General features: G+C 45.1%; 3 protein-coding genes across 6 annotated transcripts; 1 reads left to right on the top strand and 2 right to left on the bottom strand.

Moving 5' to 3' along the window:
* The first annotated feature begins 204 nt into the window (after positions 1–204).
* Positions 205–27,285, top strand: LOC148391091 (bone morphogenetic protein 7-like). 3 transcript variants are annotated; one of them, XM_088388588.1, is made up of 9 exons: positions 205–273; positions 887–962; positions 1,065–1,166; positions 21,465–21,795; positions 24,581–24,770; positions 25,123–25,271; positions 25,484–25,690; positions 26,068–26,178; positions 26,242–27,285. In XM_088388588.1, exons 4-9 carry the CDS (start codon positions 21,465–21,467, stop codon positions 26,322–26,324), a joined length of 1,071 nt encoding a protein of 356 aa, XP_088244714.1. In that variant the 5' UTR covers positions 205–273; positions 887–962; positions 1,065–1,166; the 3' UTR covers positions 26,325–27,285. The 3 variants fall into 3 exon arrangements, 2 of the variants coding, with proteins under 2 accessions (XP_088244714.1, XP_088244713.1); XR_015861153.1 differs by lacking the exons at positions 205–273; positions 887–962; positions 1,065–1,166 and adding an exon at positions 25,912–25,982 and having other exon boundaries at positions 21,226–21,795; positions 26,242–26,502; positions 26,697–27,285; XM_088388587.1 differs by lacking the exons at positions 205–273; positions 887–962; positions 1,065–1,166 and adding an exon at positions 25,912–25,982 and having other exon boundaries at positions 21,226–21,795.
* Positions 8,009–16,056, bottom strand: LOC148391093 (RNA-binding protein 38-like). The gene is made up of 4 exons (XM_088388593.1): positions 15,632–16,056; positions 13,880–14,003; positions 13,281–13,335; positions 8,009–9,642 (listed from the first exon to the last, which is right to left on the bottom strand). The coding sequence occupies exons 1-4, from the start codon at positions 15,875–15,877 to the stop codon at positions 9,297–9,299; spliced, it is 771 nt and encodes a 256-aa protein (XP_088244719.1). The 5' UTR covers positions 15,878–16,056; the 3' UTR covers positions 8,009–9,296.
* rae1 (ribonucleic acid export 1) lies at positions 17,115–20,521 on the bottom strand. Of its 2 annotated transcripts, XM_088388590.1 has the most exons (13): positions 20,367–20,521; positions 19,901–20,019; positions 19,717–19,821; positions 19,537–19,629; positions 19,382–19,468; positions 19,188–19,274; positions 19,035–19,106; positions 18,841–18,948; positions 18,650–18,756; positions 18,494–18,569; positions 18,163–18,357; positions 18,000–18,085; positions 17,115–17,433 (listed from the first exon to the last, which is right to left on the bottom strand). In XM_088388590.1, coding segments are annotated over exons 2-13 (1,107 nt in total). In that variant the 5' UTR covers positions 19,991–20,019; positions 20,367–20,521; the 3' UTR covers positions 17,115–17,432. The 2 variants fall into 2 exon arrangements, with proteins under 2 accessions (XP_088244716.1, XP_088244715.1); XM_088388589.1 differs by lacking the exon at positions 17,115–17,433 and having other exon boundaries at positions 17,996–18,085.
* Positions 27,286–27,434: the final 149 nt, after the last annotated feature.

Here is a 27,434-nt window from a genome sequence, read left to right as displayed (position 1 = left end):
AATTGTCAAACGTAGTTTATAGGGCAAAATTGAAAGCTGTCAATTTGAGAAGCGCTTCATTTAATAGCATGTTTCCTAAAATGACACTAGATGGCAGTCAAGTCTCGTTTAATCCAGCGGCGTATACGAGCGACAGACGCGATTGGTTGAAAGTGGTCACATGATTTCCCCGGAGCCTTTTTATTTATCTCTTTTTTCCTTATCGCGAGATTTTGTTTTTGAGAGTAATGGGCACAGGTGTGTCTGAAAGATGTCACACACGAAGAAGCAAAGGTATGAAGCTTAATAAATTACCTCGTGACAACTATGGGCTGAGAAAGTTTCTAGGATGTTTGGAAACATTATAACTTTTATCTATGTTTAGCTACGACATACTTTGTTCAATTGGTTGGAAAGATGATGACTAAATTGTTCTGTGGGCACCATATAACATATCCCAGCCCTGCCCATTTGCTACAATCCTCAATGTGACCCATAACCTGTACAACTACATAAAAATATATTTTCAAGGAGGTTTAATTTAAACAAATGAGATCATATGGTTTCATTGAGGCAGTCGCTCTTTCCGACCTGCAGAGGGCGCTCCACCCTTGTCCAAGCACCATGGTCTCACATTTAGAGGTGCTAGCATTTAAAGATGGATGTTAGACTTTTTATATCCACTTTACGTCTTCACCAGTGTGGTACAAATAGGCGTATAGTAGACAAATTCATAATCTGCTAATTCAGAAAATAATTGAACATTTACGCCCCCCAACACACACACACCATAACGCTTCTCACTTCCCTGTTTAAGTCAGCATCCTCTATGCAAATTCATAAACCCATGAACCTTTCTGCACAAAAGCTTTTTCCTAAATATACAAACCTTTTGTTTCCCATCCAGGTGAATGACTAACAAAACACAAACCGTACACAGCCCACAAGGCCTTTGTTGTCATTCTGAGACCTCAGCAGGACAGGTGGGTTTTGTATTGTATTGAAACACAGCATACGTATACTCACTCCGTCACTATTTGCACTTCATTTGATTGAGCTGCTCTTAAGTGTACTTTTCACCGTAGGTGTTTTTCTCCGCCTGATGCTGTGCTCTGAGGTTCTCAAACCCAAGCACCCCCAGCCCCCCCCCATCTTCTCCTTCTGCCCTTGTGAAATTCAGCCATGAGGTGAGCTTCTTCACTTGTCCCTGTCACAGTTTGTAAACCTTTATGGCTGTTTAGACAGGGGGGGCTCTTCAGTGGAGGGCTTAGGGGAAATATCTGAACTTGAAATATGCTAACATGATGATGTTACAAAAGTTAAATAAGGTTTGGCTTTACAGTTGGGTGTGCACATGCAGTTTGGCTGAGTATGAATATAATATATCATAATATAATTAAGATCTCATTACTAATTATTTTTTTATTAGGCCACAAAATATAAGCTCAACTTCATCAAAATGATGTAAAAAAAAAAATAAAAAATCAGATGTTCGGCCACTTATAATAAGACCTCATTTACTTTATTTCACAACATTTTTATGATGACTGTATAACTGTGATTGTGATGAGCATGTCAAAAGCACTTTATTTATTGACCCTACAGATTTGTCCATGGTCCAATTATAAAATGCTCAGTTATTATCCAAATATTTCTGCACTAAACTATTAAAATCCCGAGTATACTTCCCTGTATTCCCTTGTCAGTCGAGGGGGGCTTCTGTTCAACATCGCTCTTTGTTTTGTACGCTCCGTCTCTTTCTTTGGGGCCTTTCCTCCTACTCCGCCTCCGCCTCTGCGTTCCCGAGCACGGACAGAAAGAACCTCACAAATAAAACTCCTCACTCATACATACAGATTAGTACAAGATCGCACGAGAGAGTACAGGGAAAGGGTTTTAACTGTCAATGCATTGTCCAAATGCTATGTCAATTTCCAAGCTAATAGCACACGCTGAATAGCGATTGTGTATGTGCGGCCGACATGGCCGCTGACAAGCGCCTCTGTCCAGTCAGGGTTGGGCTTGGCCTATTCACCTCCCGCACAGAGAGCGATTGTCTTCCACGCTGCTTCCACTATTCTGATGTCATGATTTGTCCTGTTGTTGCTGCTCTTGTGCTAAAGCTTGAACGACCTTACAGCCTCAAATCAGAGGCGCAAATGATCCAAAGGGCAAGGGGAGATCGTCAAAATACTCCCCCTCCCTTTTCCTTACCTTTGAATGGCATTTGTTTGTAATTTGCATGGCAGTTGATGTTTTTCGTACATGGCTCGACAATTTGGAAGCGCCTATGTAAATTTTTTTTTTTGCCTGATGTGCCCTGTCAGTGTGGGGCTGGAGGAGACAGAATGGGAGTCTGCTGAGTCTCTTTCGGGAGGGGATCTAAAATCTTGTAAAAAAAAAATCTTCTCAGGAAGAGTAGAAGATCTAAGTGCAAAGGGAGAGACTGACTCTACGTTGGTTGTTTTCCATTTTCAGTTCCTGTATGACTGACACTTTTGTCCATATACTGTTACCATGGTAATGCACTTAATGGACTCCATCATGTCACCATATTTTGCACAGAGCACTTACTGAGTACCTTGCAAAGCTGCAGGCAGTTAACAGTGCATTGAAAAAACAAAAACATGTCACCACTGTATTTCATGAAAAGAACCATTTCCACCCTTAGTTTACCACTCTGAGTTTTATGAGCGTTGAGACGACTTGGGGTTTTGAAAGAAGGCGCTTATGCTACGAGCTGCTTTTGGGGGTGGGGGTCGCGCTGCTCCCCGACTGCCACAATCACGGGGCAACGGTGGGAGGAGAGAAAAGATACTCAGCGTCTTAGTACATTGGCAGTTCATTTGAACCACAGGGGTCAAAGCTCTTGAGAAAGCCCATTTGACACCAGACCACTTAGCCGAGGTTTGCTTGGTATCTCATCATTGGGGTGAGGCGGAGCCTATCTCAGCCGATGCTACGTATCAGAGGATCTCTTTAAGGGAGTCTGTTTTGGCCTGACGTATTTAACTGCACTAATATTGTCATGGAAAAATTTTAAAGTACATTGATTCTAAAGTTAATGATTCAGAGCCATTTGAAAGAGAAGCCCAGAGGAGGACTGTGACACGGGGGTCATTTCTTTCATTTTGAGAATGTTTTATTGGGAGGTCTACGTATTTCACATTATAAATAGTGGAATGATGATGATGAGGAGGAGGATCTTCCTCCTGCACTTGGAGCTAAATGAAGCAGAGAAGCGGACTTGTCCAGCACTGTGGATAATAGTCATTCAAGGAGACATAGGGAAAGACACTTCTCTCACCACCCACTACCTCTCTGTCAGCCTCCCTCTCTTTTGTTCCCTCTGCTCCGTTATTATCACCATCATTATTAGGCTCACGCTCCCCTCGCCACGATGGAGAGGAGGGCCGGCCGCCCACATGGCGAGAGATTTCCGAGAGAGAGCACCGGCGCCGAAAGAGAGGGGGATGAAGACAAGAGGCCCAATAAAGTCCGTCTAAATATAGACAGCAGGGCCCTTTTTTCTCTTCTCCTTATAAAGAGCTGGTGGGGAACCGCGGTGGACAACCCTCAGCGCGCACCGACGGCTCCCTCCAGAACTGGAAATATAATTGTAAGGCCGTGGAAAGACACTCAAACACACGAACACACGCAGGGCTTGCAATGTTTTTACGAGGGAGACAGGACAGAGAGCTTAGTGAGAGCCTTTTTTTTTCGCATGAGAGGGGAAGCGGCGGTTGGCGGAACATACTAAATTAGGAGAGGTCAGAAGAAATCCTCCGAAAAGAAATGATGGGAGCACTGAGTGATGGGGGGAGCTTCCCGGCCTGAAAAGTCCAGATAAGTGCGAGAGATGAAAAAGATTCAAATGACCGAAATATCCAAGGATAGATCATGCCAAGCTCTCGTCCGACCTCTGTAGAGAGAGATGCCCCTTTTTGGCTTCCACTCTGCCTCAATAATGTTTTTTATTTTTTCTTCAGGTCCGTGTGAACGTTACATGAACCTTTTTACTCTGACTTTATCAATGCGAGGGTATTGAGAGAACTTTTTTACAATCGAAATTAATCACTTCTTTCGACATCTTTTTACTTACCAGGCTGAAAATATTTTCTCCTGTGGAAAAAAAAAAAAAGATTCTAATCTGACTTGAAAAGCCACATTCACGCTCTGTGTGCACCTGTTTTCATCATCATGCTTGAGTCAGCATCAAGGTGGCTTCTTCACTTTTCTGGTGTGACACATGGACAGAAAGAGCAGCTGCATCATCTCTGACGCATGTGATTTATCCTCATATTTATCCTCACGCTTTGTGCCAGTTGTCACGCTAATAGCCCCAACCGTTCATTAAGTAACTACATACGGGATAGCCAGACAACTCATGTGCCGCTTTGCGTCGACCCCAATGACGCGGAGGTCACATAGAGTCCACTGTTGGGGAAAAAAAAAAAAAGGCATTTTCACAGCTGTCTTCTTGTGGTAGTGAAAGTCAAATAGGGGCATTGAGTGTGCTTTTAACATCCTCTTTTCACGCACCTGTTGCCCACTGTCCCCGCTCAAGATGAAATTATGCGCCAAAGGCGGCGCCTGAACTTCAGCCCACACGTTTTGCTCCGCCATAACTCCACAGACAGGCGGGAAGAGAAATAAAGAGGACAATTGTGATAATTCACACGGGACCCCCCCTCTCACTTGAAGTGGATCGATTTTTGTGTTTGCGTCTGCAGCGCCGACAGTTTGTGGTCGTCAACGCCTCCGAAAGCAGAAGTTCAACACCTCGCTTGTCTGTTTCTCTTTCTCAGCTGCTGTTGTTATTGCTTCCAACAGCCCCCACCTGCCCGCTTTCCTTTCCTCTCGTCCTTCTGTTTTCTGCCCCACCAACAATGCTGGCTGACTCTCAGGTCGAGGTGGAGGCCCCCGCTTATTTCTGCAAGCATGCTAGCCCGAGATAAGGAAATATGGCACGGAACCAACACACCCCGCACGCACCCCCACCCTTCTAGCTTTGCATACAACACATTGAGCAAACAAGTGTTTAAGATAATAAGGGAAAGTGCTCAAAGTCTGGATGGAAAAAAAAAAAAAACCCTGTCCTTGGTCTTCTGCTCGTGTACGTTACAGTTGTAGCTTGTAACTACAGACTTTAGCTGTGTTCACACTTAACGTTCTGGGAATCTTGGAACATGTATGGAAGTAGATGGTTCGAACCTTCCCAAAAGTTGCAATCCTCCAATAGATCAAATGGCAAGACTTAAGATCTTAGCCCGGTCTGGTAATTCTATATGTAAGCAATTAGTCCTGCTTGACTCCAATTTCCCATGAGGAGCTGCCTCTTCTGGCTCTTCTCACCATCACCATCCGCTGTCAAAGCAACAAAAGAAGCCGGAGGTGTGACGGCACCATGTTGGGCCAGCGTCTGGCTCCCCATTCAGCTGCAGACAACGTTACTCAAGTGTCATCTTCCATCATTCAGTGCCCGCCCCAACCTTATATTGATTTACTTATATTTTGACAAACCAGAGTGGAAATAAATGCAAGCAAATTGTGAAGAAACGGTTTAGCGATGGAAGCGAGGTATTCAGTGCCTTTTGGTCAGTGTTGAAGGTTTCATTGCCTCATTTACAAGCCTGTCGCCACCTATTATGCAGAGTGGGCTGGGTGAGGGAGAATCACCTGTAGCAAGATACTCGTATATTAAGTAGGACTTCTACCATTGTCTCTTTCGACAGCCCTCTTTGTCTTGGAAGATCTACGTGCTCCTTTTGTCTCCCCATTTTACCTTCCATCTTCTCCAAAGGCCTAAAATAAAACTTCTGTGCTCACCAGTCGGCCACTGTGAACGCTTTTCGTTTTCTCAGGATGAGGAGGGATTGACACAATACTGCTTTTTTTCATCGTTTCTTCTTTCGGATACATTTTGCGGTGCCCGTCAGCCATCTCTCACTCTGCTTCCAACCTGATTCTCACCAGGCAACCTGTTATCTGAGCGGGTTAAGGGTGCTTGTGGATCTTGACGTGAGAGGCTCTGAACGTCTCAGACGTGACACTTTCCAGGATCAGATGGATCTAAATTGGGTGCCGGAGTCACAGCAATTGAATTGCACAGGCCTCATCGTCTGACTTTGTTCTTATCTGTATTTTGTGATATTAATAAGCACAGCAAACTAGCCATCCATCCATTTTATTAAAAGCCTGTCCTCATCAGGGTTGTTGGTAACTGGAGCCTTTCCCAAATGACAACGATAATGAGTGTGAGAGTACACCCTCGACTGGTTGCCGTTCAGCCATTCACATGCATATTCACGCCTAAAGGCAATTTAGAGTCTTCAATTAGTCTAATATGCACAGGCACCCTGGGAAAAGATGCAAAGTCTACACATAAATGCTCCGATGGAGGTTAAAACCCAGATCTTCTGGCTCTAAGGCAGAACAGAAAAAGCCTTCAGGAAATTGTCGTGAAGTCAAACCTCTTCCACTGTGGTCCTGTAGGTGGAACAGGTTAATCAGAGGAATTCCCATGAGATGATGTCATTACAAAATGAAGGTCATCCTGTTGTTTTGGATCTCATTTGACGACAATGTTTTGCTCATATAACACACGGACACGTAATAGGAGTATTTGCATCGTTGGAATTGAAGCCAACAGAGGTCTGATAAGGTGGGGCCATTTTTAGGACACTTCTGAGGAATTCCAATACGTCACAGTTGCACAAGCGAGCGAGAAGCACGTACAGAGTGACACCTACTTTTTTTTTTTTTTTTAACATGATCATGCGAAGGAGAGGGACCGAAACAGATAGGCCTCATGGTGACTCAGCATTTCTGGGGCCTGCGTGAGCTTGTTTTTTTTTATCAAGTTGACACACTGTCAACTCAGTTTGGGCTCCTCTCTGGCGTGTCTTTGCGAGGCAAGAGATGAGGAGAAGAGAAAGAGAAAAAGGAAAGGAGATGAGAGTGGAGAGAATAAGCAATGAAGCGTGAGGAGAAACAGCACCGCGCTCACCAAAGTGGAAACGAGTGGCAGAAATGTCAAGGAAAGTAAAACACAAATGACAGGCCCAGTTGAGTAAATCATTGGGTGAGTGAGAACGCGGACGATGAACGGGCTGGTGAGATAGTCAAAGATAAACAGTGAGAAGAAAAAAAAAAGAGGAGGAGGGGTTAGTGTCTTAGTTGGCTGAAACAGCAGAAACATTTTGTCAATTGTGGTCAGACACTTTATTTTGAATTATGTCACCGATGTTAGAAACCCTCACCAGACAGTTCATTAGGTACACCTAAATCTGTCTTTAGCACAGATGACTCAGATGTTATGGTTGTTTACTGAGAACTGTGGGTAAGATTCAAATTAATGACTAGATTACAATAGTGAATTAGCAGTAGTAATTGAGGATGACAAGAAAAATAATTGGAAACTATTTTCATTCAAACTTAGTTGAGCTTTATACCAATGAAAGATCGAATAAAAATAATCGGTCGTAGTTTAAAAAGCAAGGTGCCAACGTTGATGAACCTTAGCTGTGTTTTATTTTCTGTTCTAGGTGACACCTCACAAAGAGCTGATGTAAGCGTAATCAAATAGCGACGCTGGGAGGGAAAATAAAACTAGCTGAGCTTGAGTAGAAAGGGAATAAAAGTGCCTGATAGTTATGTTTTTGGGGTGGGGTGGTGTGAGGGGGGGGGCAACTAACAAATGTATGTAGCGCTGGCGTCGAGAACGCATAGCACCCAAACAGGTGGTGGTGTTGAGGACTGATAAGTCAAAGTCGGGGGGCCTCATGCACCCCCCACCCTCGCCCAAACACGCATGCAGAGGATCCAGTGACGCACACACTCTCCTCTGGATAAGTGAACCCCGTGACCCCGTATTAGAGCCACACTAATGTACCAACAATGACGTTCACACCAAACAGAAGTACAATAATCTTTTCAGCAGCTTCAACCTTTATCATTTGTGAAATTGAAATGTAGCTTCACGTCATTGAAATGACAACTATGAAAAAAAAATAAAAGGCTGACGGCATTACTAAGTACAAATTCTTTATTCTCAACTTGTATGGCTTTTCTTAAAAGGACTATAAAAGTCATATGCTGATGCAACCAGAGAGAGATCTACTACAAATAGGCCTCATCTGTAGCAGCGCTCACATAAATGCACTGACATGGTGACAAAGACAATTCTACCCATGGATGTGCAGGTATGCTTCTGCAGGTTCATTGGCATCAGTGCTACAACTACAGTCATAGTACAAAAAGAAAAAAACAAAACACACTATTTAACTTAGTACCTCTTATAAATACCTACATATAAATATTGTAAATGTACTTGAGGACTGAAAACACCTTGAATGCAGTGCTTGGACAATTGGTGACAGTCAGATAGAGAAGGGAAACAAAAAAAAAAAAAAAACACTGGTTGAAAGCAGTGTCGGATTGCGTCGATGAAACGTACATGGCCCGCTTGGTCCCAAACGCCCACATACAGTAATCATCTACATCCACCAAAAATAACCAAGAGACTAGTGGGTCAGGTTAATGAGTGACTGCTGGAAACAGAGCAGTTACAAAGTCTGCACTTCTGGCAAAAGGAGCTTGTGTGAATCAGGGGGGAAGTAGCAGACTCTTTGTTAAGGCCTCTTCAATAAAAAGACTAAATTGTCTTCCTGATATTGTCCAGGCAGAATGCAACGCAGCTCCGAGGCTTGAATGTTGAGATCTTCTCTTTTCCTTTTTCCTGGTGAAGTCACACATGGTGTCCTCCAGGTTGGAGCCGAGCTGAGTGCTGGGAGTTTGTTCATGGCGGTGCAGTGCTTTACTTCACTAGCACGAGGACAGTGATAGTGGGAGGCGGTCGTCACTCGACCCCCGTGGTCCTCTGCCCCCCCAGCGGTCACCCTCGTGTCCAGCTGATAATATGTCACAGAAAGCTCTCAAAACAATATGTACCACAGACATGTTACTCCACCGACCGAGCCGAGAGGCATGACAATGATAACAATGGCTTACAAATTAACAATGGTGTCAATATAATAATAAAGAACAATATAAAGAATAAGAATAACAATAATAATAACAATAATAAAGAGTCAGCTTCTAGAAGCCCTTGGAAGCGATCTTATACATTAAAGCGTCTCAGCCCGCCTAGCTGTAATCCAGCCCCTCCCCTACCTTCACCCCATGAGCAAAGAGGACATCCTGATGGATAGCGTCTAGTGCAATAGTCCCCCTCCTTTTCCTGAAACGCCCTGAAAACAGGGTAGCCCCCCAAAGGGCATGTGCCACCCTCGGTCCACCTTTCCCCCCCCCACATCTCACTGCATGCGGTCGGGTTGGATTTGCTGCTGCGGAGCGTAGTGCAGGAAGGCGGCGGCCGGTGCGGCGGCCGAGGGCAGAGCCGGGTGCACGGTGGACGGGGCTGTGGCGGCGGGGGCCGGCCCCACACCGGCGGCGGCGGGGCTGGCGGCGTAGCTGTACCCCAGAAAGCCGGCCGGGGAGGCGGCGTAGGGATACTGCTGCTCAAAGTTGGCCTGGGCGTACTGCGTGTAGGCGGCGCTGTAGTCCAGGTAAGGGCTGCTTGTCACAGAGGACGACAGCTGGGTGGGTAGTACCAGGCTGGGCTGCACGTAGGCTTGCGGGTAGACGTAAGGCGGGGCCAACCTGCACTCAGCCAAAAAAAAAAAAAAAAAAAGACCAAACAAGGGATGTTAGATACAAAGAGGCTCTGGCTTCTATTGTTTACATTGCTTCCAGAGCGTAAAACAAACTGTGGCTAGCGGGAACTCTGGCAGATGCGAGTGCCAGAGGCGGTTAGGAGGAGATGGCGATGACTCTACTTTCGGTCTGTGTCAGTAATCCAAAAAAAAAACCTACCAAACATGTTAGGTTGGGCCTTCTTAGCTCCAAGCGTGGGGAGGGGCGGCTGAATGCTAAGAGTCAGCCGTTAGTGGCAGGTTTTCAAGTTCAGGCACCAGCAGAGTGTTTTTACAGCTGCTGCTTTTCGCACGCACACACACACAAACCGCGGGGGGGCTTAACAATACTGCCGTCAGGTGCTGAAGCTCTTCGACAGGTGATTAAAGCTGTTTGGTGTGGTGGTCAGAAGGTCCGTAGAACCGAAAATGAACCAGGGGTATCAAAATGATATTGATTGGTTGGTTGACACACAGCACAGTGCAAATGTCTTTTTGTTGCTAGCAATGCTATAATGACCAAATCTAGTATAATGTTCATTCAAGTAAGTCGTAAAAAAAAGAAAAACGTGGTGGATCACATTTAATCTTCCACCTGTTTGTTAGCAGGCCACTTTCTGGCTAATACAGGATGGTAGAGTTATGAATCATTCAGAATCTTAACACCCTACCAGTCAAAATGAGGTCATTGTAGCAAAGACTTTTGCACTGAACTTAGAACACAAACATCAAAATTATGTTTCTTGTTAATGTAGAATGTCAACGGGCAGTTCCAAATTATGGAAAAGACAACACAGACCGAACAGAGCAAGACTTGCAGTAGTATGGTAATATTCATTTTTTGTTTTTTTTTATTTTTGCCACTCGAATCAAGAGGATTTGCTTTGCTTTGAGATGAGGAGCTATCCCGTGTTTGAGAGCAGTAGCAGACAAAAATTCCCCTTATTTGAAAAAAAAAAAAAGGATAAAAATAGCTAGACCCCTTCCGCTTTCAAAACTTGACATTCTAGTTTTGAGTGGCAAAACAATCACGGACGACGACGAGCACAGCACAACAAATGTCATTAACTGAGCTGCCTCTCAGTGCTGATACCAAAAAAAAAAATCAGCTTCCGTCTTCAATCATCAGTAATGAGAGGCTGCTGTGGAATCAATACAGCAAGAGATGGAAGCATGCAAAGGATAGGGATGTCATCACCGCCCCCCCCCAATACACACACACACGCACGCCCACACAGCAGTAACCACCGCAAACCCCAAACCATGCCATAATAGGGAAAGAGTCACACCGCAATCAGTGCAACCTCTTCACTTCATATCACACGGCACGGCAACAGATAAAAAGGCACTTCACTCCATCACAGCACACGGCACGGCACGCCACGGCACTCTCAAGCCATCGCTGGCACCTTGCGGAGAGACGAGATGTGTGGGCGGGACATTTGCTGTCAGACCCTTCCTCGGGACTAGTCCTATTTTTGCGAGGGGAGGGGGGGGGGTGTCCTCTGATCGTCAGCTGGCGGCGTACAGCAACCGTGGCAGGAAGTTGGACAGGAGGAGGATTATTATCGAGAAAAGAAATCGGACTGTCTGTATAGTGTACAAGTTGAGCGGTCAGTGCTTCCTTACAGGTGACATTCGAAACACACACACACACACACACTTCATCCCCAAAATCACATGCTGAATCTAATCTAATGTAGAAAGAGGACGAATGAAAAATGGTCAAGAAGTATTCAACCTCAAGCTACATTAGTGCGGAGCGCCCACGCAGCCATCGTGTGTATAGAACGTGCCTCGTCTGTGGCTTCGGCTCTCGGCCGCTGATATAATCTTCCACGTGGAACTCGAGAGGGATCATGTGGACTTTAAATGGAACGCAGAGGATAAGATGAGACAAAAGGAGTCCTTTGATCGATACAATGCCGAGGTGTTAGCTTGAATTGTAGCGTCTCTCTAAAGAGATAAGCGGCGAGGGGATGCCGAGAGGTCCGGTGGACGCTGGTTGGAAAATCCGAGCTCAGCTGGTTTTGTGCTGACGGCGGGCCTGCGTGATTTTTGACATGATGGCCCAGTGGGGGCAAGCCGCTCTGAGATTTGAACGGAATGCTTGTTTGTAAATGTTACGGCCGCCTTCTTGTCGGGATGTCAATCAACTCAAACGACATTCAGTTTTTTGCGTGCGACACGGAAGCCTTATGCCCCTTTCCACTCGAGGATGCGACGTTTCACACCTGTAACGGTGTGTTACCAAGGATGCACGCTGCCTCATTAAAAAAAACAACAGCTCCAGATAAAAGCAACCCCCCAGCTCCTCAACCCCCACACTCCCTCAGACGTGTCAGCTTTCACACTGCTGGTGGCGGCCAGGGAAGAGACAAATCAACAAAAAAAAAAATGCACGCCAAATAGAACACGCTTCCTTAAATGAAAAAATGACTGGAAAAGTGTGAGCGAACGTGCCAGGGGTCGTCGCTATCAAAACATTTGACACTTGCCTCACCTCCTCTGCCCATTAAAGTCCAAAGCATCTGCTGACCTCAGCGAGAATGTACACACTGTATACAATACTCCAGTTCTACTTACAATCCCACTTGAAACCATGTCAGCACGCCATATGTCGTCTTGGGGAGTGGGGGTGGGGGGTAAGAAAAGCCACTTGTAGGCTGTGTGTCTTAGGGAGGCCTGCGTCTGTCACTCACCATCTCCCAGACTCAGGGGCAGGAGGACAGGTGCTCGGTGTAGGCCTCTTCCCCTCTGGGGTGGCGGCCACGGCTGATTAGAGCGTCGTAATATGAGCCGGCACCTGCCAGAGCCGTTCCTCAAAAAACGGCACATTCGAAAACCCTCGAGGGCTTTTCTGCGATCACCATGGTAACAGAAACACAGACGTGGGATTTTCCGGGGTCCTCCGCGTGTCCCGGAACACGATGGGACGTATTCCCAGTGGATCATTAATACCCAGTGCGGGTTGATTTAATGGGATGTGAGGAGATGATCATCGCTGGTTGAAGCATGTTTTTTTTGGGGGGGGGGGATGGTGGCGGTGTTATTTTTTCATTGTCCCAACGGAGTGTGGAAAAATCCTGAGATTTCCAGGAAGATGCATTGAAAGAGATTTACTTTTAAGTATTGTAAAAAAAAAAAAATGTTGATTTCTGCGTGAACATACACTCATTCTCCGGCTTTAAAAAGTGACAGTTAGGCCTCGCTTGTAGTTTGAGGAAGTGATACGCGAGATCTGCTTATGGGCAATCATTCATTTTGTGAAAGGCTCATCAACAGCTCAGCAGAGCGTATCTCAGATGGTCGAGGCGAGTGGACGAGTCAATAAGCTGCTGACGATACTTAACAAGTGAGTCACACATTCACCTCTGGAATGCCCTTCTATTATCACAGATATGCGAGCAATCTCCCTGGCCTAGAAAACCCAAATATGCTAATAGACCACCCCCCCTCCCTCTAGAGTTGCAAGCAGGCCCAGAAACTGACATGTACTTTCCAGAGGCCCTGTTTGTCCAAGAAATAGTGGCCTAGTGGCATTGCACATTTGCACAAGCGCACACACACAGACACACAAACAAGCGCCCACTCCCTTTCACTTACCCGTACTGCCTCTGGATGAATGCCGGGTGAATGGGCTGCACTCCGATGGATATGCCTGCAAGATACGAGGACGACTGTCAGACACGCACATACAAGCGCATGCATTTGCATTTACAGAGGAGGGCCGGAGAACAATACACACACAGAGACCGTGGGGAGACAGAGGAAGGGCCTGTTCCAAGCTTTCAGCAAACAACCAACGCAATACAAGTGAACGCCCGCCATATCGTGCTTGATTTTTCATGCCAGGTTTTTGCGCTGGCAAAAAAAAAATAAAGCTAAAAGATTGATCCACTGTCAAATCAATAGGTATGAATCGCTTTCGCTATTTCGTGTTAGCAGTCAGCGAGTGGGTTTGGTTGAACCGTTTGGTGCTTTAACATTCAAATTTGTCTTGATGAATGTCTCAGTTTTACGTTAAAGTTTAACTGGGAGTGGCAAATATTTGAAGCAAGCCTGTTTTACTTCTTATTTGGGGGAACTTTGCCAATGAGAGAGTAAAACATACGGAATACTTTAGAAAGTACTACTCAGATTCTAACTAACTAGCATATTGCCATATTTTTTCCCACTGTAAATAATCCCCGAAATTGTCCCACCAGTTTGTATGCTGCGAGGCTTGGCACCAAGGTAGGCCAGGTTGACGTTGGCCTTTCTGCCATCAATAATGGGGTTGGGATCCTTGCAGGCTCTCTCAGCCGACCCTCGGTCTGTCATCGTTACCTGTGATGGGAAGAAAAATCGTTTTTGCTCGCATTTGTGTACTCGGACAATTGATACAAAAAGGAGTGCATCGATTGGCCAACAAAAACATCAGCTATGAGAGGCGCAACCACCCCTCCGCAGTCTTCGTTCATAAAGGTTCCGGCAAATAAAGAAAATCTGATTAACATGGCGGCAAACTGCCATTCTTATACTTGAGGCAGTCCATGGTTATTTCTTTTAAGTAGCAGCATTAGCACAGCCGCTGAAATATGGATCAAGCAGAGTAACATTTAAGGATATCCAATTAGGGACATAGTATTAAGGAGCTTGTCTTAGACCCCCCCCCCCCCGTCTGACTCCCTCCAGGCATTAGACGAGCCCTTCTGTTTCGATTGCCACATTCAGCCAACTCTGTGGTTTCAGTTAACCCACCGAGTCATGGAGGCCATGGCTATCATTGTTTTAGAGGGCATTTTGAAAAACAGCAAGGCGACAAAAAAAAAAGAAAAAACACGCCGTCGTCTGTGTTGTGAACACACAGGCAGGAACGAGGCTTTGTTTACACTGTGTGGAGCCTTGCTCTAGGGGTCCCACTAATCCTCCTCTGAAGTGTGTTTGGTGAGCTCAACTTTGGGGCACCTCTCCCGCCCCCTCGCTGTTGGTTTACACTCGCGGCCCCCAATGGAAAATGAGCAGTTTTATCTCCCGTTGGTCAACTCAGCACGTGCATTGGCTGACAGCAGGCCCATCCGAACAAGCCTGTTTGACAGGTAACACCGGTCTCTGCGCTCAACCGTTAGCAACAAGACTTGTAGGACAGTTCTCTCCAGTTTAGAAGCTGATGTGTAAACACAGAGCAATTGTCTTCCATGCAGCCTGTAAACAGACAACACTTTTCCATTCCTTCTTTGGCCCGGCAGAACTAGTAGTGATGGGTCTTTCCAGAGTTCTGGTAAATATTTGCATTGCTCACATGGCTTCTGTGCTTTGTGTCAAAAGGGAGAATGGCCGGTTTTTATCTGGCGGACGTGATAAGTCACCTATTAGCAAATGCAATGGGACCCTTTTTTGTTCTCTGGATTTTTAAACAAATCCCATCACCATTTATGGATCCAACATCTCAGGGCCGCAGCGTCGGCCAGAGTTACGATAAGATCTTTGCAAAGTTGATCACAGGATGAAGACTTTTTCTTTCAAAGCAGCCAAGTTGCAGCGTAAATCAACTCAACGGCGAGCAATGCGGGCGCTTCCGTCTGTGACAATGGAGGGCGCGCTGTACAAGGTCAAGCTCTCCCACTGCTGCCGCTCCAAAAGAACCATATAAAGGAACCAAGAGCAGACCGACTCTCTCCCACACTTAAGCCGTGCGCCAGGGTTGTTCGAGGGTGAATGAGCTTGTCTTTGTTACAGGCAGACATGTGTGGAAATATAATCTCCTTAGTTAACTTATGTGAGAGCCTTCATCCTCATTAAGACAGAAAGACAATTCAATTACATGATCAGGGCAGAAAGTCGACATGTGGAAAGGCAGACAGACAGACGGTCACTCGACAGCGTTTGGAAAGCAAATTGAACGAATTACACTCTGTTACGCAAATGAGGGCAGCGTGCGTATTCCATCACGGTGAGAAGTGAGTTCTACTTACAAAGCCGTATCCTCGGGACTTGCCCGTCTGCCTGTCAGTTATCACCACAGCCTCGTCAATGTCCCCAAAGGCCTCGAAGTATTTTCGCAGCGACGCGTCGTTGGTGTGGTACGGCAGCCCTCCGACGAAGATTTTGGTAAAAGTAGTGTCCTTCTGGAGCGCGGTGGGATGCATGGCTTCTAGGGCTCCGTTCATAAACTGATGCAGAAGCATTGGAGAGCCGGCCAAACCTCCAGAGGCACACATTGGCTAAACTGACTTGAACTGAGCTTTAACGACGGCTCGGCATTAGTGAAAAATATTGGTGGATGCAAATGTGCTGCGCGTAAAACAACCTGAGAGAAACCGCTAGATAATTTACGAACGTGATTGGTCCTCCGCGAGCACGCACAACTCGTAGATTGTTGTGGTGGACAAGAGGTGGTGAGTGTTTTTATATGCCAGAGATGTGGGTCCGCCCCCATGTAACTCTTAGCCAATCACATTAGCGCATGCGTGCCAACTTCTTTATGTTCCCCTTACATTGCCCCGCCCACTCGGAACGCCCCGCTGCACCTGCCTTTGTCCTTCAGAGACTTCGAACTGTACATAAAGAGTGCCTTGACCCACTATCCATGAGGAAATTACTCTTTCCACGTGGCGTGGATTCATTGAAGGATAAAATAGTAGAGGTTAACTCCACGCACAAAAACCAAAAAATGCTTTGCATTCACTCCAGTAGAGGCTCTCAGCTGTGATTTTGTATTGTTATGACAGTCTCGTTTATTAATATCCACTTCCCATGTTGTAAATTAATGAAGCCAGGTCCACTTTTTAGGAATGGCGAATATGGCCTTGTTTGGTACGCAGCTTGAAATAAGCTGCTTCAGAGACTAAAGTAGGTGCACTGGACGTTTAACACTGCAGAGGCAAGCCTTGCAAAAAGTGCTGCCACTTGCTTACGGATTTTAGGAGGAGACGGTAAAGTGTAGCTGCGGAAAATCTTGCCCTTGGCGGTTTGGAGTTCCACTGCTAAGTACTAAGAGTCAGGCTCACAGTGAGGTGATACTCTAATAACTTCAATAAAATGGCATTTAATTCCCACCTCGTGCTCTATGACCCGGTTCACTTTTCACACATGGCCTTTGTTGCTACCTCTGTGACCTCATTTATAAACTCGTGGCAACCCCCGCCCCGCTTTCATGACTGTTTATCTCCAACGTTAAAAGAACTCAACTTGAAGAATCTTTGATGTCATCTTTTCTCTTTCAGTCAATGACCTGACCTAACACCTCTAGTTAAGATAATGGATGGATGAACAGACAACAGGCGGCACCTGCTGGTCGACTTGCTTAAAACATGCATGCGTGTGCAAACCAAAATGTTAAAATCCATAATGGTATAATCTTATGTCCCTATACATAGGTTTACATTTCAAATTAGGTCGGTTAGCATTTAGCAAATCTGGGATGATAGAAAATGGATGGAATAGATTCAAACAAACTTATCTTCACTTGTTTATTTTACATCAGAATTCCATTCAGAGATAAACTACAGAATAACAACAAATTAAAAAATGGACAAAGTGTTTAAAAAAAAGGACAAAGAAAAAAACCAAAAGCAGATGTAAATGAATGGCAAACCCTCCATATGTATATAAACATATACAACCATTTTTGTAGGCCTCTCTGGTTGGTCCATGGACAGGAAGCAGCATCAGAGCAGCTGGTCCAGGTGTGTCAAAAGGAAGGAGTCTTTCTTGATCATATACGCACACTAAAGCATCTGGTTGTCTGCGTCTCCCCACACCACCAGATGTGAATCTAAAGAAAGGAAGGTAGGCAGTCGGTGAAATAGAACAGAGGCTCTTTATTTAATATACGATGCCCTATTTTGCATGAAATAAATAGCACAAAAATAGCGGTAGTCACTAAAATATTTCTTGTCCTAATTCATTGACTTCATGATAACAGTAGTCAATCCATCTCTGCATTCTGACAAATTTGTTTTGATAAATAGCCAAACAACAATTAGCCAGCTATGCTACGCATGACAGCTTGAAAAGCCTGCAAGCTTCATTCTCAACCCACTCGTTGTAGATGTGCAAAGGCAGCTTGAACACGCCGCAGTTGTCGAAACCACACAAGCCATCAAAGAGATTAAGTCACTTGTGTAAAGCGCTATTCCCACTCAAGCAGTTTGCTAGAATCCCCGACTGGAGAAGAAGTGGCTTGGAATCGGGTGTTTCTGCTCCAATCCGCCACGCTTGCGTGGGGCTGCGCGGCGGTCACAAAGGCCCAGTATGAGCCGCGCGCTCATCCAGGAAGTGAGGATTCCATTCGGCGAAACCGGTATCCAGTCTAATGGATGGTCATTGCCGAGCTCTCACCATTTCTTGTTCCGAGGCTTCAGCTCCTCTGCGGCGTTCCTCAAGAAAATGTAGTTCTTCTTCTGGGGGTTGTAGTACTCGTGGCCCTGAAGAAATCAGGAAGCTCAAAACATTTGAATATCAAAGGATTTTTTTTATTTAAATCATGTTCAAGTCATGTTACCTTTGACCAGTCATAGCTGGAAGCATATGCAAAGATGTTGCCGTTGTGGTTGAAGCAGCAGGCTGTGATGGGCTGGTCAAGCTGCTCCGATGTCTTCAACTTGGTGCGGGCGTCTTTGTCCCAAAAACTGAAACGGCCATCTGAGCCGACGGTCGCCAAAGTTCCATGAACAGGATGGAAGGAAATGGCGTTGACCTGGTGAGGAAGAAAATCCATTTGGAGTATTTGTTGTCATTCCTTCCCTATCAAAGCGATTTTGATGATAATGATTGTTTTTGATTGTTATTGTCCGAGAGAGTTTTTCCATGTCATGTAAAAATCAAAGTCTTACAGCATAAATGTCTTGCGGGGTGGCTGTGTTGGTTCCATTTGACCTGTGGCACTTGAAGGTGAAGTTGTCTTTGACTCTAATTGAAAACAGGTAAACATTTGTGTCAGATTGTGGTTGTATATTAAAAAAAAAAAGACTTTTTATCAGGATACTTACGGGTTCGGAGGGTTGATATAGTGGATGGCAACACGTCCCTCAATGCTTCCCAGTGCAAAGCCAGTTGGCTTATTCTGCTTGTCCTTGAAAATGACCACGCAGCGATGCTGCAGGCCACATTTGGAGCATTCCATTTTGGAGTTACAGAAAGGCTCAAGATAAAATGCATGTGTAAGACAACTAGAACTCACCTGATGTTTTAGGGGAGATTCAAGCCTGCGAAACTCAGAGGGCTGGTTCTCCAACTGGTACACAATCAGGCCCCGCTCAGCTGTGGCCACCACAGCCATGGGATACACCTGCAGAACCGGATCACAGATATGGAGATAGCGTCATCCCTTGAACGAGAGCGTAGATGGCATAATCCTTCGTCAAATCTACGTACAACATCTGCACAGTAACATCTTTCGGGCATCTGAAGAGACATCATCGGATTGGGAGAGCGAGTGTCCCAAAACTGGAAGAAAAACAGACAAGCAAACGTGTGTCATGTTGGAAAGGTTATAAATGTCTGACGCATTTCAAAGTGCAGACATACCTTCAACGTTTTGTCCCAACTCCCGGTCATGACACAACTGTAGTTAGGCGCTTTGATCCAGTGAATCGACTTGATTGGGCCGTCGTGCTGGAAAGGAGAACGTTGGTTGATCATTCTTTGCAAGCAGTGTCAAGTCAGGCGGTGATCACGCAGAATCTAAATAGTGGGTGGAAAGTGCATCCGTCCCATATTACCTGTGCAATCTGCATTGCTTGATTACTGTTGAGATCCCACATCTTAGCGGTCTTGTCACAGGAAGCAGTGAACACTTTACTCCCATCCTGGACAGAAAGCAAGCAAGTTTGAACATTTGTTCTGTTTATCTTCATGACGGTATGGTAAGACTTACATCACTCCAGCATGTATCAAGCACAGGACCTGTGTGCATCTGCTGAGCTTTGGGGACAGTTTGTCCATTGTCCTGTACCTCCCAGCACCGGACCTTGTCGCAAATCATCCAAAAAAAATTCTTATTTCTTACATCACACGTTCTAACAATTGTCCTAAAACACTCTTAAGAAGTACTGACATCATTAGCCCAAGATCCTCCAATGAGAAAATTCCCAGGCATGGTGGGAGGGCTGAAAGCCAGACAGCTGATGCTGTCATCAGGCGGGGAAGTCACTTCAACATCCTGAGACACAGCAGAAACGGTAAAATATTTGAGGACAACAAGCCCACAAGTTAATCTGTAGCCACTACATGTTGTTTACCTTCATGGGATTGTGCGTGTCGGTTGTTGGGTTTCCAAAAACGCCAGTTCCCGTTGTTCCAAAACCGGTATTTGTGCCAAATAAACTCATGGTGCATTACCGTAATTCCCGATCTAGACCTGGTAAGAGAAATACATATGGCCTTTCATCCATAAAGCAAGCAGCAATTTTACCAGGCAAACTACATATACATTCGATAAGGGGGTTTGACGAATATCAACAATCAGCCCACCAGTTTGGGAGTAATAGGCACGCAACAACAACAACCAAATGTCAGATTAGGATCTTGCTTCATTATTATTCGAATGAGACGATTCACATAAAAAACGAGCGTGAACTGTCGGGAATTCAGAGCCAGCTACGTTAGCTAGCTCCCGGTTGGAAATCTTCCACCCAGACCGGCAAACGTCAAGAGACCGCAACATTTAAACGATGCGGACGGTTCTTTATCCAACAGTATACGCACCCTGACTTCGTTAATCTTGTGTCCCAATATTGAATCCGAGATGTTGAAACGAATATAGGGAATTTATTCGGCGCAACCCAAAAATGTGGCGCTTGTTTTGCGCGGTGTCGCGGTTTGATGACGTAGGGACTCCAGGGAGATGTGCACTTCGGCGCTTTGACCCCTTGGGGGCAGTGTAGGACAAAAATGCCACTTATTGGTTCGCATTTGAGTGTAGAACGCATTTATTTTTGCATTGATTTTTCTTTGCATTCCATCTTTATTTGAGGTTTGCAATTCTAAAGTTTTTTTTTTTGCCAAACGTTTGCAGTGTCATAAATACTGAAGCGAAGTACAGATCTTTCTCATAAAACAAAGCCTATGCAGCCTGAAGTCAACGGACCGATCCTTTTTGAGTTTTTCATGGCTTTTCATCTGCTCGTTACTTTATGAAATGATATTTTTGAGGAGTTTTTCATTGCACAACAGTTACATTGAACGATAATTGCCCGGGGCCCCCTAGTAAAGCAACCGCGAGTTCTTTGCACATTGTTACACTAATTCACTGGGGCCACTGGCAAGTCCCTTCATGCCACTAAACGGCAGGTTATTAGTCCTCAGAGTAAAAAAAAAAAAAAAAAATCATCAGGTTGGGACCGACCTATTTATTTCAAAAGTCTGGTGTTTTTAATACGTACAGTTTTCCAACTAAAACATTTTTTAAAAATCTGGCATGACACTTATGGGTAAAAATACTCCAATTTAGGCTTCTTTAGGACACGGGCCCGTTCTTCATCTTGTCTTTTTACAGTAGTTAACCTCCCCCCCCTCCCCGTGACCCCCCCAACCTGCCCCTCCTCCCTTTCAGAGGGTCGCTAAACGCGCACCAAAATTGCCATAAGAAAGGAAAGCACACGACCGGAACATAGGAGAGCCCTGTTTTGCATTAGATTTTTGTAAATATTTATAACCCTATTATCCTTTTCGAGTTTTGAGCCTCGGAATATTTACAAGTGATCTTTCAGAGACGCGCGTAAAAAGATGGTTCAAACCGTAACATGCGCCTTGGTAACACAGATTCTCTTCCTGATTTGGACTTTTGTCGTCTCGTCCACTAAGATGTCCTTCTCCAACGTCTCCGTGGACAACGAGGTGCGCTCCAGCTTCATCCATCGCCGACTGAGGAGCCAGGAGCGCAGGGACATGCAGCGGGAGATCCTCTCCATCCTGGGGCTGCCTCATCGCCCGCGACCCACGCACGTTCACTCCAGATTCAACGCTGCCCCGTTGTTCATGCTGGATCTTTACAACACTGCCTCGATAGACGCGCCACGCATGAGATATTCCAGTTACAATCCCCATTTGGAGCTCCAGGCTTCCAACTTGGTCACCCTGCAGGACAGTCGCTTTCTGGATGATGCTGATATGGTCATGAGTTTCGTCAATCTTGGTAAGTTCATTCCATAAACGTTTCCTCATTCTAATTATTTAAAATATCCTCTTTTTCTGCATTTGCTTGATAAATAAGTTTGAGGCGCGTGTGTACATCTTGCAGCAAATGACTATGGGGTTTATTATTAAGTTCAGTTTAATGGGCTGGTTTGGGGGTTTCCCCGTCCTCCTTCACAGTGTCTTTATTAGATTTTTTTTTCTTTTTTCTGAACTGTAGTCAAGATGAACCTGCAAGTCCGATCCAACAGGTGACAGTTGGGGTGAAAATGCTTCTTGCAAAGATTGACTATCATAATGATGCTATTTTTAGGGTAACATCTGTGAGTTTCACTTCGGACTACGGTCCTGTCAACAGTCTGTGTCCATTTTTTGTTTTATGAGGCAACAGGGGCCCAATGTTTTTGGAATGTGAGAGAAATCCCATGCGAGCAGGGGGAGAACATGCAAACTCTCGACATGGCCCGAGCCAAAATTCATTCACAGAACCTTCGACTGGAAGGCTGACATGCTAACTGCATGCTTTTAACATGAAAGCTCTGACGTTGACATTGCAGGGAACGTAAGTCAGTTGCGGAATTACTTTTTTGTAGCTTTCACATTTTTGGATGCATGTCAAATTTTCAGGAGAGCTCCAACAAGAGTATAGACAGGTTGGTGCCAGTATGGACGTCATGTTTCATCCTGCAGCATTGTTGCCTCGGGGCCTGGCAGAGGGTCAAAGGCCAACTGAAAAGAGATGACCTGTTTATACTCTTGTCCATTTACTCTGATTTCATTGAGTTTGAACTTAAACACACAAATAAAGAGCCATCGGATATGAATACATCTCAAAAACACAACAGTGGTAAATGCAAAGGCATTTAAATGTTATTTTTATACACAATAAGAATGAACTATGAAGTCTAATGTCTACGTTTTGAACTTGGGGAACATTGTGTTGGTGGTCCCCAGATGATGGCCTCAAATGGATTCTGGCATTTCCCTTGTAAAGATCACAGCATCGAGCAGATGAAGGTATCCTGCAGGTGGACTTTGTGTTTTTTCGTTTCGTCGCCAGTCCACATCTCATCTGCACATGGCACAGTGTAGTTCAGTACACTCACTCGAAAACAAGCGCACATGGGCTTCTGTGCCCATCGTCGTTTTGTAGATTAGACAGACACTTCAAATGGAACGATTGTCAAACTTCATGAATCTCCCCAAATCCTACACAAACAGACACCGTGTGGAGCAGATGTATTCATACGGGGAACATTTGTTTTGACAAAGTTCTCCTGGTAACTGCGATAATCTGTAAGAAAACAGTTTGGAGTTTGTGCAATGCTGTCCAACTTGTCAACACACGAAAGCTGTAAATGGTGTGAGCGGGGCTAAAGTGTTCTCTTGAGTAATGAAAAGCTGAGCTTCCACTGATGCATGTGATATTTTAAAGCCTTCACAAATAATTCCCAACTCGTGTTTTTTTTTTTTTTTGCTACCGCTCTGATCTGTCTGAAAACCACCCATGCTGTTTCTTAAAAAAAAAAAAAAAGTCTGAAAATCACCAAGGGTTAATGGAAGCTTGGTGTCTGTGTGGCCCAGCGGTGTCAGGGGCAAAGTGAAGTGTTGAAATCCCTCCCAGAGGGAAGTTTGCATATCTGAGGTCTGATCTTTGCAGCTAATGGTCCCTAACGTAAACACGCCAAGTCCTTACAAGCAATTATTGCTTTCATAAAAATACACCCCCCCCCCTCCCCTCTTCCCTTCCAGCATTTAATTGCGGTCACACAAATGACTTGCAGGGTTCGGCTGCCTATGTGTGTGTGTGTGTGCTTTTGTGGTGTTAGAAGTGTTTTGAAAAGACCGCCTCAATGTGTGTGAGACCTTTTGAGCTGTGAAATTAAAATTGTAGTGGTGGAGGCTTTTGTCTTCTGATGTCACAATGATGTCATCGGGCCGTTTTTAAAATCACCGATCTACTCAGCGCACCTTCGCCGGAGACCTCCAGCGCTCTTTCCGAGGACAAACACGTTGCCTCATGCTGCAAAAACACGGGCAAGTGTCAGGAAGCTTTGGGGTCTTTTCTGACCGCTGTTCTTCTGGAAAGTCTGAGCAAGGTTTCCTCCGGCGGGCAGGAAAAGCCGCAAGGCTGCCGCCGCTTGACGTCTATCCTCGACAATCGGGGACGGACATAAATGGGAAAGGGATTTGGTGTGGCGGCCGTGACACAATCTGGCAGCGATGTGAATTGTGTGGATTTCTTGCCTTCATGTGAATGTGTTTGTAAAAGCAGACTGGCAGCTGTGGTTTTCCGGGCACTGCCTTTAATGGGCCTTTTCTTGTGGTCCGCACATGTGGGAACCAAATTGGGTGCCGGGTGTGTTTTTATCCCTCCTATTGGCATGTATGGTGGACTTAAGTGATGTTTAGATCAATCATGTCGCAGGCCGAGGCGAGAGTTTTTCTATTCCTGCTGCGGCGTTTCCGAGATGTGGCCGGAGGCGACGCACATCAGAGAATCGTTGGAGTCGCCGACAGTTTGGACACAACTTGACATTGCGCTCGGATTTCGCATCTCATGGCTTAACTTTTCCACGCGAGGGAGGAAGTTTCTCATCGGGAGTCAAATGTTTAGTGTGCGGCAGCTGCTTTAAAATAATAAACCTTGGAGCTTGGTGTCGTTGGAATGGAGTGGCTTGTAAATTGTGCGTAAAAGCCGCCATCAAATGTTGATTTATGACTTCTGCCAGAAGTTTGATGTGAGTGCATAAATAAATAATTCCCCCCATGTCTATCTTTCACAGCTGATCAGGACCAAGAACTTCTGTACCAGAAGCACCAAAGGGAATTCAGATTTGATCTTTCCCGTATTCCAGAGGGAGAAGCTGTCACGGCAGCAGAGTTGAGAATTTTTAAGGATTTTATCCAGGAACGATATGAGAACGAGACGTTCCGGATCAGCGTCTACCAGGTCTTGCAGGAAGCGGTGGAGGGGTAAGCCGCTTTTTTTTTTCACCACACAAACACTTAGCACGTCGAAGAGATATGGTGGAGGACAGACGGGTGGGCTTCGTGGGTGACAGTCGGCCTGACGACACTGATGAGGACAAGACCATTGTCATTCGCGGGTCCTTAGCACAGACGGCCAGGCGTCGGGACAAAAGACAGACGTCTGCTGGAGGGCCTAAAAATCACTCTGTAAACAAAGACATTATCTGTCAAATCTGCTCCGAAAGGACACGTTGGTTGTTGAACGGGTTGACTCTTAACTTTTTGAAGTTATCCACCTCTTACTGTAATTTGAATTCAGTCAAGAGTGTTGGTTGTCATACTCAATTTGTCGCAGTGAAGTGGATCTGTTGCTGGTGGAACAGCGAGAGGTGTGGGCTGCAGAGGAGGGCTGGCTCATCTTTGACCTGACTGCCACCAGTAATCTTTGGCTGGCCAACCCTGAGCACAACCTGGGCCTGCAACTGGTGCTGGAAGACAACCATGGTCAGTCAACTCCATAAGTTATTTTTTTATTTTCTTACCACAGTAAGTGTGCTTATCGTGTGATATGATAAGGTGAAAATGCCTCATGCAAAATTCAATCGGAGTCATCTTAATGTATTAAAATCATCCTTATCAGCCAACTATGTTAAAACAGATAAGGGATGTTCAAAGTTCAGAGTGCTCCCCCTGTTGTTCACTCTACTCCACTGCAGGTTCTAGAAAGACCCCTCGACTGGCTGGGCTGTTAATGGGCAGCGGCGTTCAAGAAAAGCAACCCTTTCTGGTTGCCTTCTTCAAATCCAACGAAGTTCGCTTTCGCCACACCCGCTCTGCCCACGGCCACAGGGGGCGCCATTCCAGCCGCTCCAAACCGCAGAAAACCGTTCAAGATGCGCTGAAGGCGGTCGAGGCCGCAGCAGGTGTCCATTGCACACATTTTCACCTTTGACACGTTGTTGCTTCACATTTGAGAGGAAAGTCAAAGAATTACGTTAAGAAATCTAACTTAAAAAAAATCATAATATTATGTGAAATATTTCATAATTGTATTTTTTTTCAAAAAAAATTCATGATTAAATTTTACAGCTAACATAATATTTCTGTAAGCATGTATACTCTTTAATATCATTTTCTATGTTAGATCTTGGCATATCTAAAGATGGATGTAAAAAACATGAGCTGTATGTCAGTTTTCGAGATTTGGGATGGCAGGTAAGGCATTTGTTGAATATCTTTATATATTTTTGTTATATATGCCTTTATTATAATGTCACTGGATTTGTTTTATTTTCTTTAGGATTGGATCATCGCACCGGAGGGCTACGCGGCATACTACTGCGAGGGCGAGTGCGCCTTCCCGCTCAATTCTTACATGAATGCCACAAATCACGCCATTGTGCAAACTCTGGTAGGTCTTTACCGCACACGTCAAGCTCCGTGATAAACCGATTTCTACATCTTCTAAACACAGGTGCACTTTATCAACCCGGGAACGGTGCCGAAGCCCTGCTGCGCTCCCACGCAACTTCACGGCATCTCCGTGCTCTACTTTGACGACAGCTCCAATGTCATCCTAAAGAAGTACCGCAACATGGTGGTCAGAGCCTGTGGCTGTCACTGACCGCTGATCATCCGTTAGACACTATGAGCTCATTTTTTAGATGTTTTAAAAAGAAAAAAAGGAGGAAGCGGTGGAGACAGAGACAAGAAATGGTTTACTGCCTGTCGCGAGGTAGGCTTTTATCTGCGGGACTGTATTTATGACCAGCAGCTGAGCAATTAGAACCACAAAAGGGGATTTTTTTTTTGGACTGCTTATTTTCAGGTTGCGGAAATATGCACTAAAATCAATCGGAGCAGGGATACTTGAACTGATTATCACTGTTATGACCAGATGTTGTCTATATTTTTGTTGTCAACTTTCAGCCACGTGAGACTCCAATTCAATTTCCTGCATGGAGGTCTAAGCTTGATCGTGACTTGAACGTGAACTTTTCACCTCGGACCTCCCATGTGAGAAACACTGTGCATTGTCTTCTGGAAGGACTGAATGGGAGCAAGACTGACAATGAAGTTTTTCCAGGACTGTTCAGCAGGCCAGTTAGACCAATTTAGGTGTTGATGCTCTGTAACATGTCGGAACTGTAAATAATTTGTGAATTTAAAAAAAACAAAAAACTGTGTTTAGTTCCTTGACTGCTTGCGAAGCAGTTTGCAAAGTCTACACAAGAGGGCGGTATTGTTCCTATTTGGAGTATCAAGTCTTGAGATCCTCAGGGCATTTGAGTTAACTGGATAATTTGGTTAGAATGCACTTATTGTGCATTTACTAGCTAAAAATAATAATAAAAGGAAAAATATGTATGTATGACTCCATATGACCTTTCTGACCTCCGGTTTTTTTTTTCATTTAAGACTCAAACAAACACCCAATTGTTTATGTGGAGGGCTACCGTTATGTAAACTCAATCTGTTTTGTATTTAAATTAATCAAAGTGAATTATTTGCATGAGTCAAAGCTAAAAAGTGAGGTGTGACAGAGTACTTCAATTTTTGAAGTTAATCTTTTTTTTTTTTTCAGTGCATGGAAAGCGTATCCGTTAATCTTGAGAGTATCGTTGCAGCACTTGAGACAAAAAAAAACAGAAAGAGAAAAGAGAAGTG

This window comes from Syngnathus floridae, chromosome 11 (genome assembly GCF_059516105.1).
Source record: "Syngnathus floridae isolate MCC-2025c chromosome 11, RoL_Sflo_1.0, whole genome shotgun sequence".
In the NCBI taxonomy this organism is placed as follows: domain Eukaryota; kingdom Metazoa; phylum Chordata; class Actinopteri; order Syngnathiformes; family Syngnathidae; genus Syngnathus; species Syngnathus floridae.
This window is presented reverse-complemented; position numbering and strand designations above follow the sequence as displayed.

Coding starts and splice junctions, on each gene's coding strand:
- LOC148391093 (XM_088388593.1), bottom strand. CDS start 15,877: ATGTGTGCCTCTGGAGGTTTGGCCGGCTCTCCAATGCTTCTGCATCAG. Junction 14,004..15,631: donor AGTCCCGAGGATACGGCTTT/GTAAGTAGAACT, acceptor TTCCCATCACAG/GTAACGATGACAGACCGAGG. Junction 13,336..13,879: donor GCCTCGCAGCATACAAACTG/GTGGGACAATTT, acceptor CGTATCTTGCAG/GCATATCCATCGGAGTGCAG.
- rae1 (XM_088388589.1), bottom strand. CDS start 19,990: ATGAGTTTATTTGGCACAAATACCGGTTTTGGAACAACGGGAACTGGC. Junction 18,757..18,840: donor AATCTCCCCTAAAACATCAG/GTGAGTTCTAGT, acceptor TGTGGCCTGCAG/CATCGCTGCGTGGTCATTTT. Junction 18,086..18,162: donor CCAGCTATGACTGGTCAAAG/GTAACATGACTT, acceptor TGATTTCTTCAG/GGCCACGAGTACTACAACCC.
- LOC148391091 (XM_088388587.1), top strand. CDS start 21,387: ATGGTTCAAACCGTAACATGCGCCTTGGTAACACAGATTCTCTTCCTG. Junction 21,796..24,580: donor CATGAGTTTCGTCAATCTTG/GTAAGTTCATTC, acceptor TATCTTTCACAG/CTGATCAGGACCAAGAACTT. Junction 26,179..26,241: donor ACGCCATTGTGCAAACTCTG/GTAGGTCTTTAC, acceptor TTCTAAACACAG/GTGCACTTTATCAACCCGGG.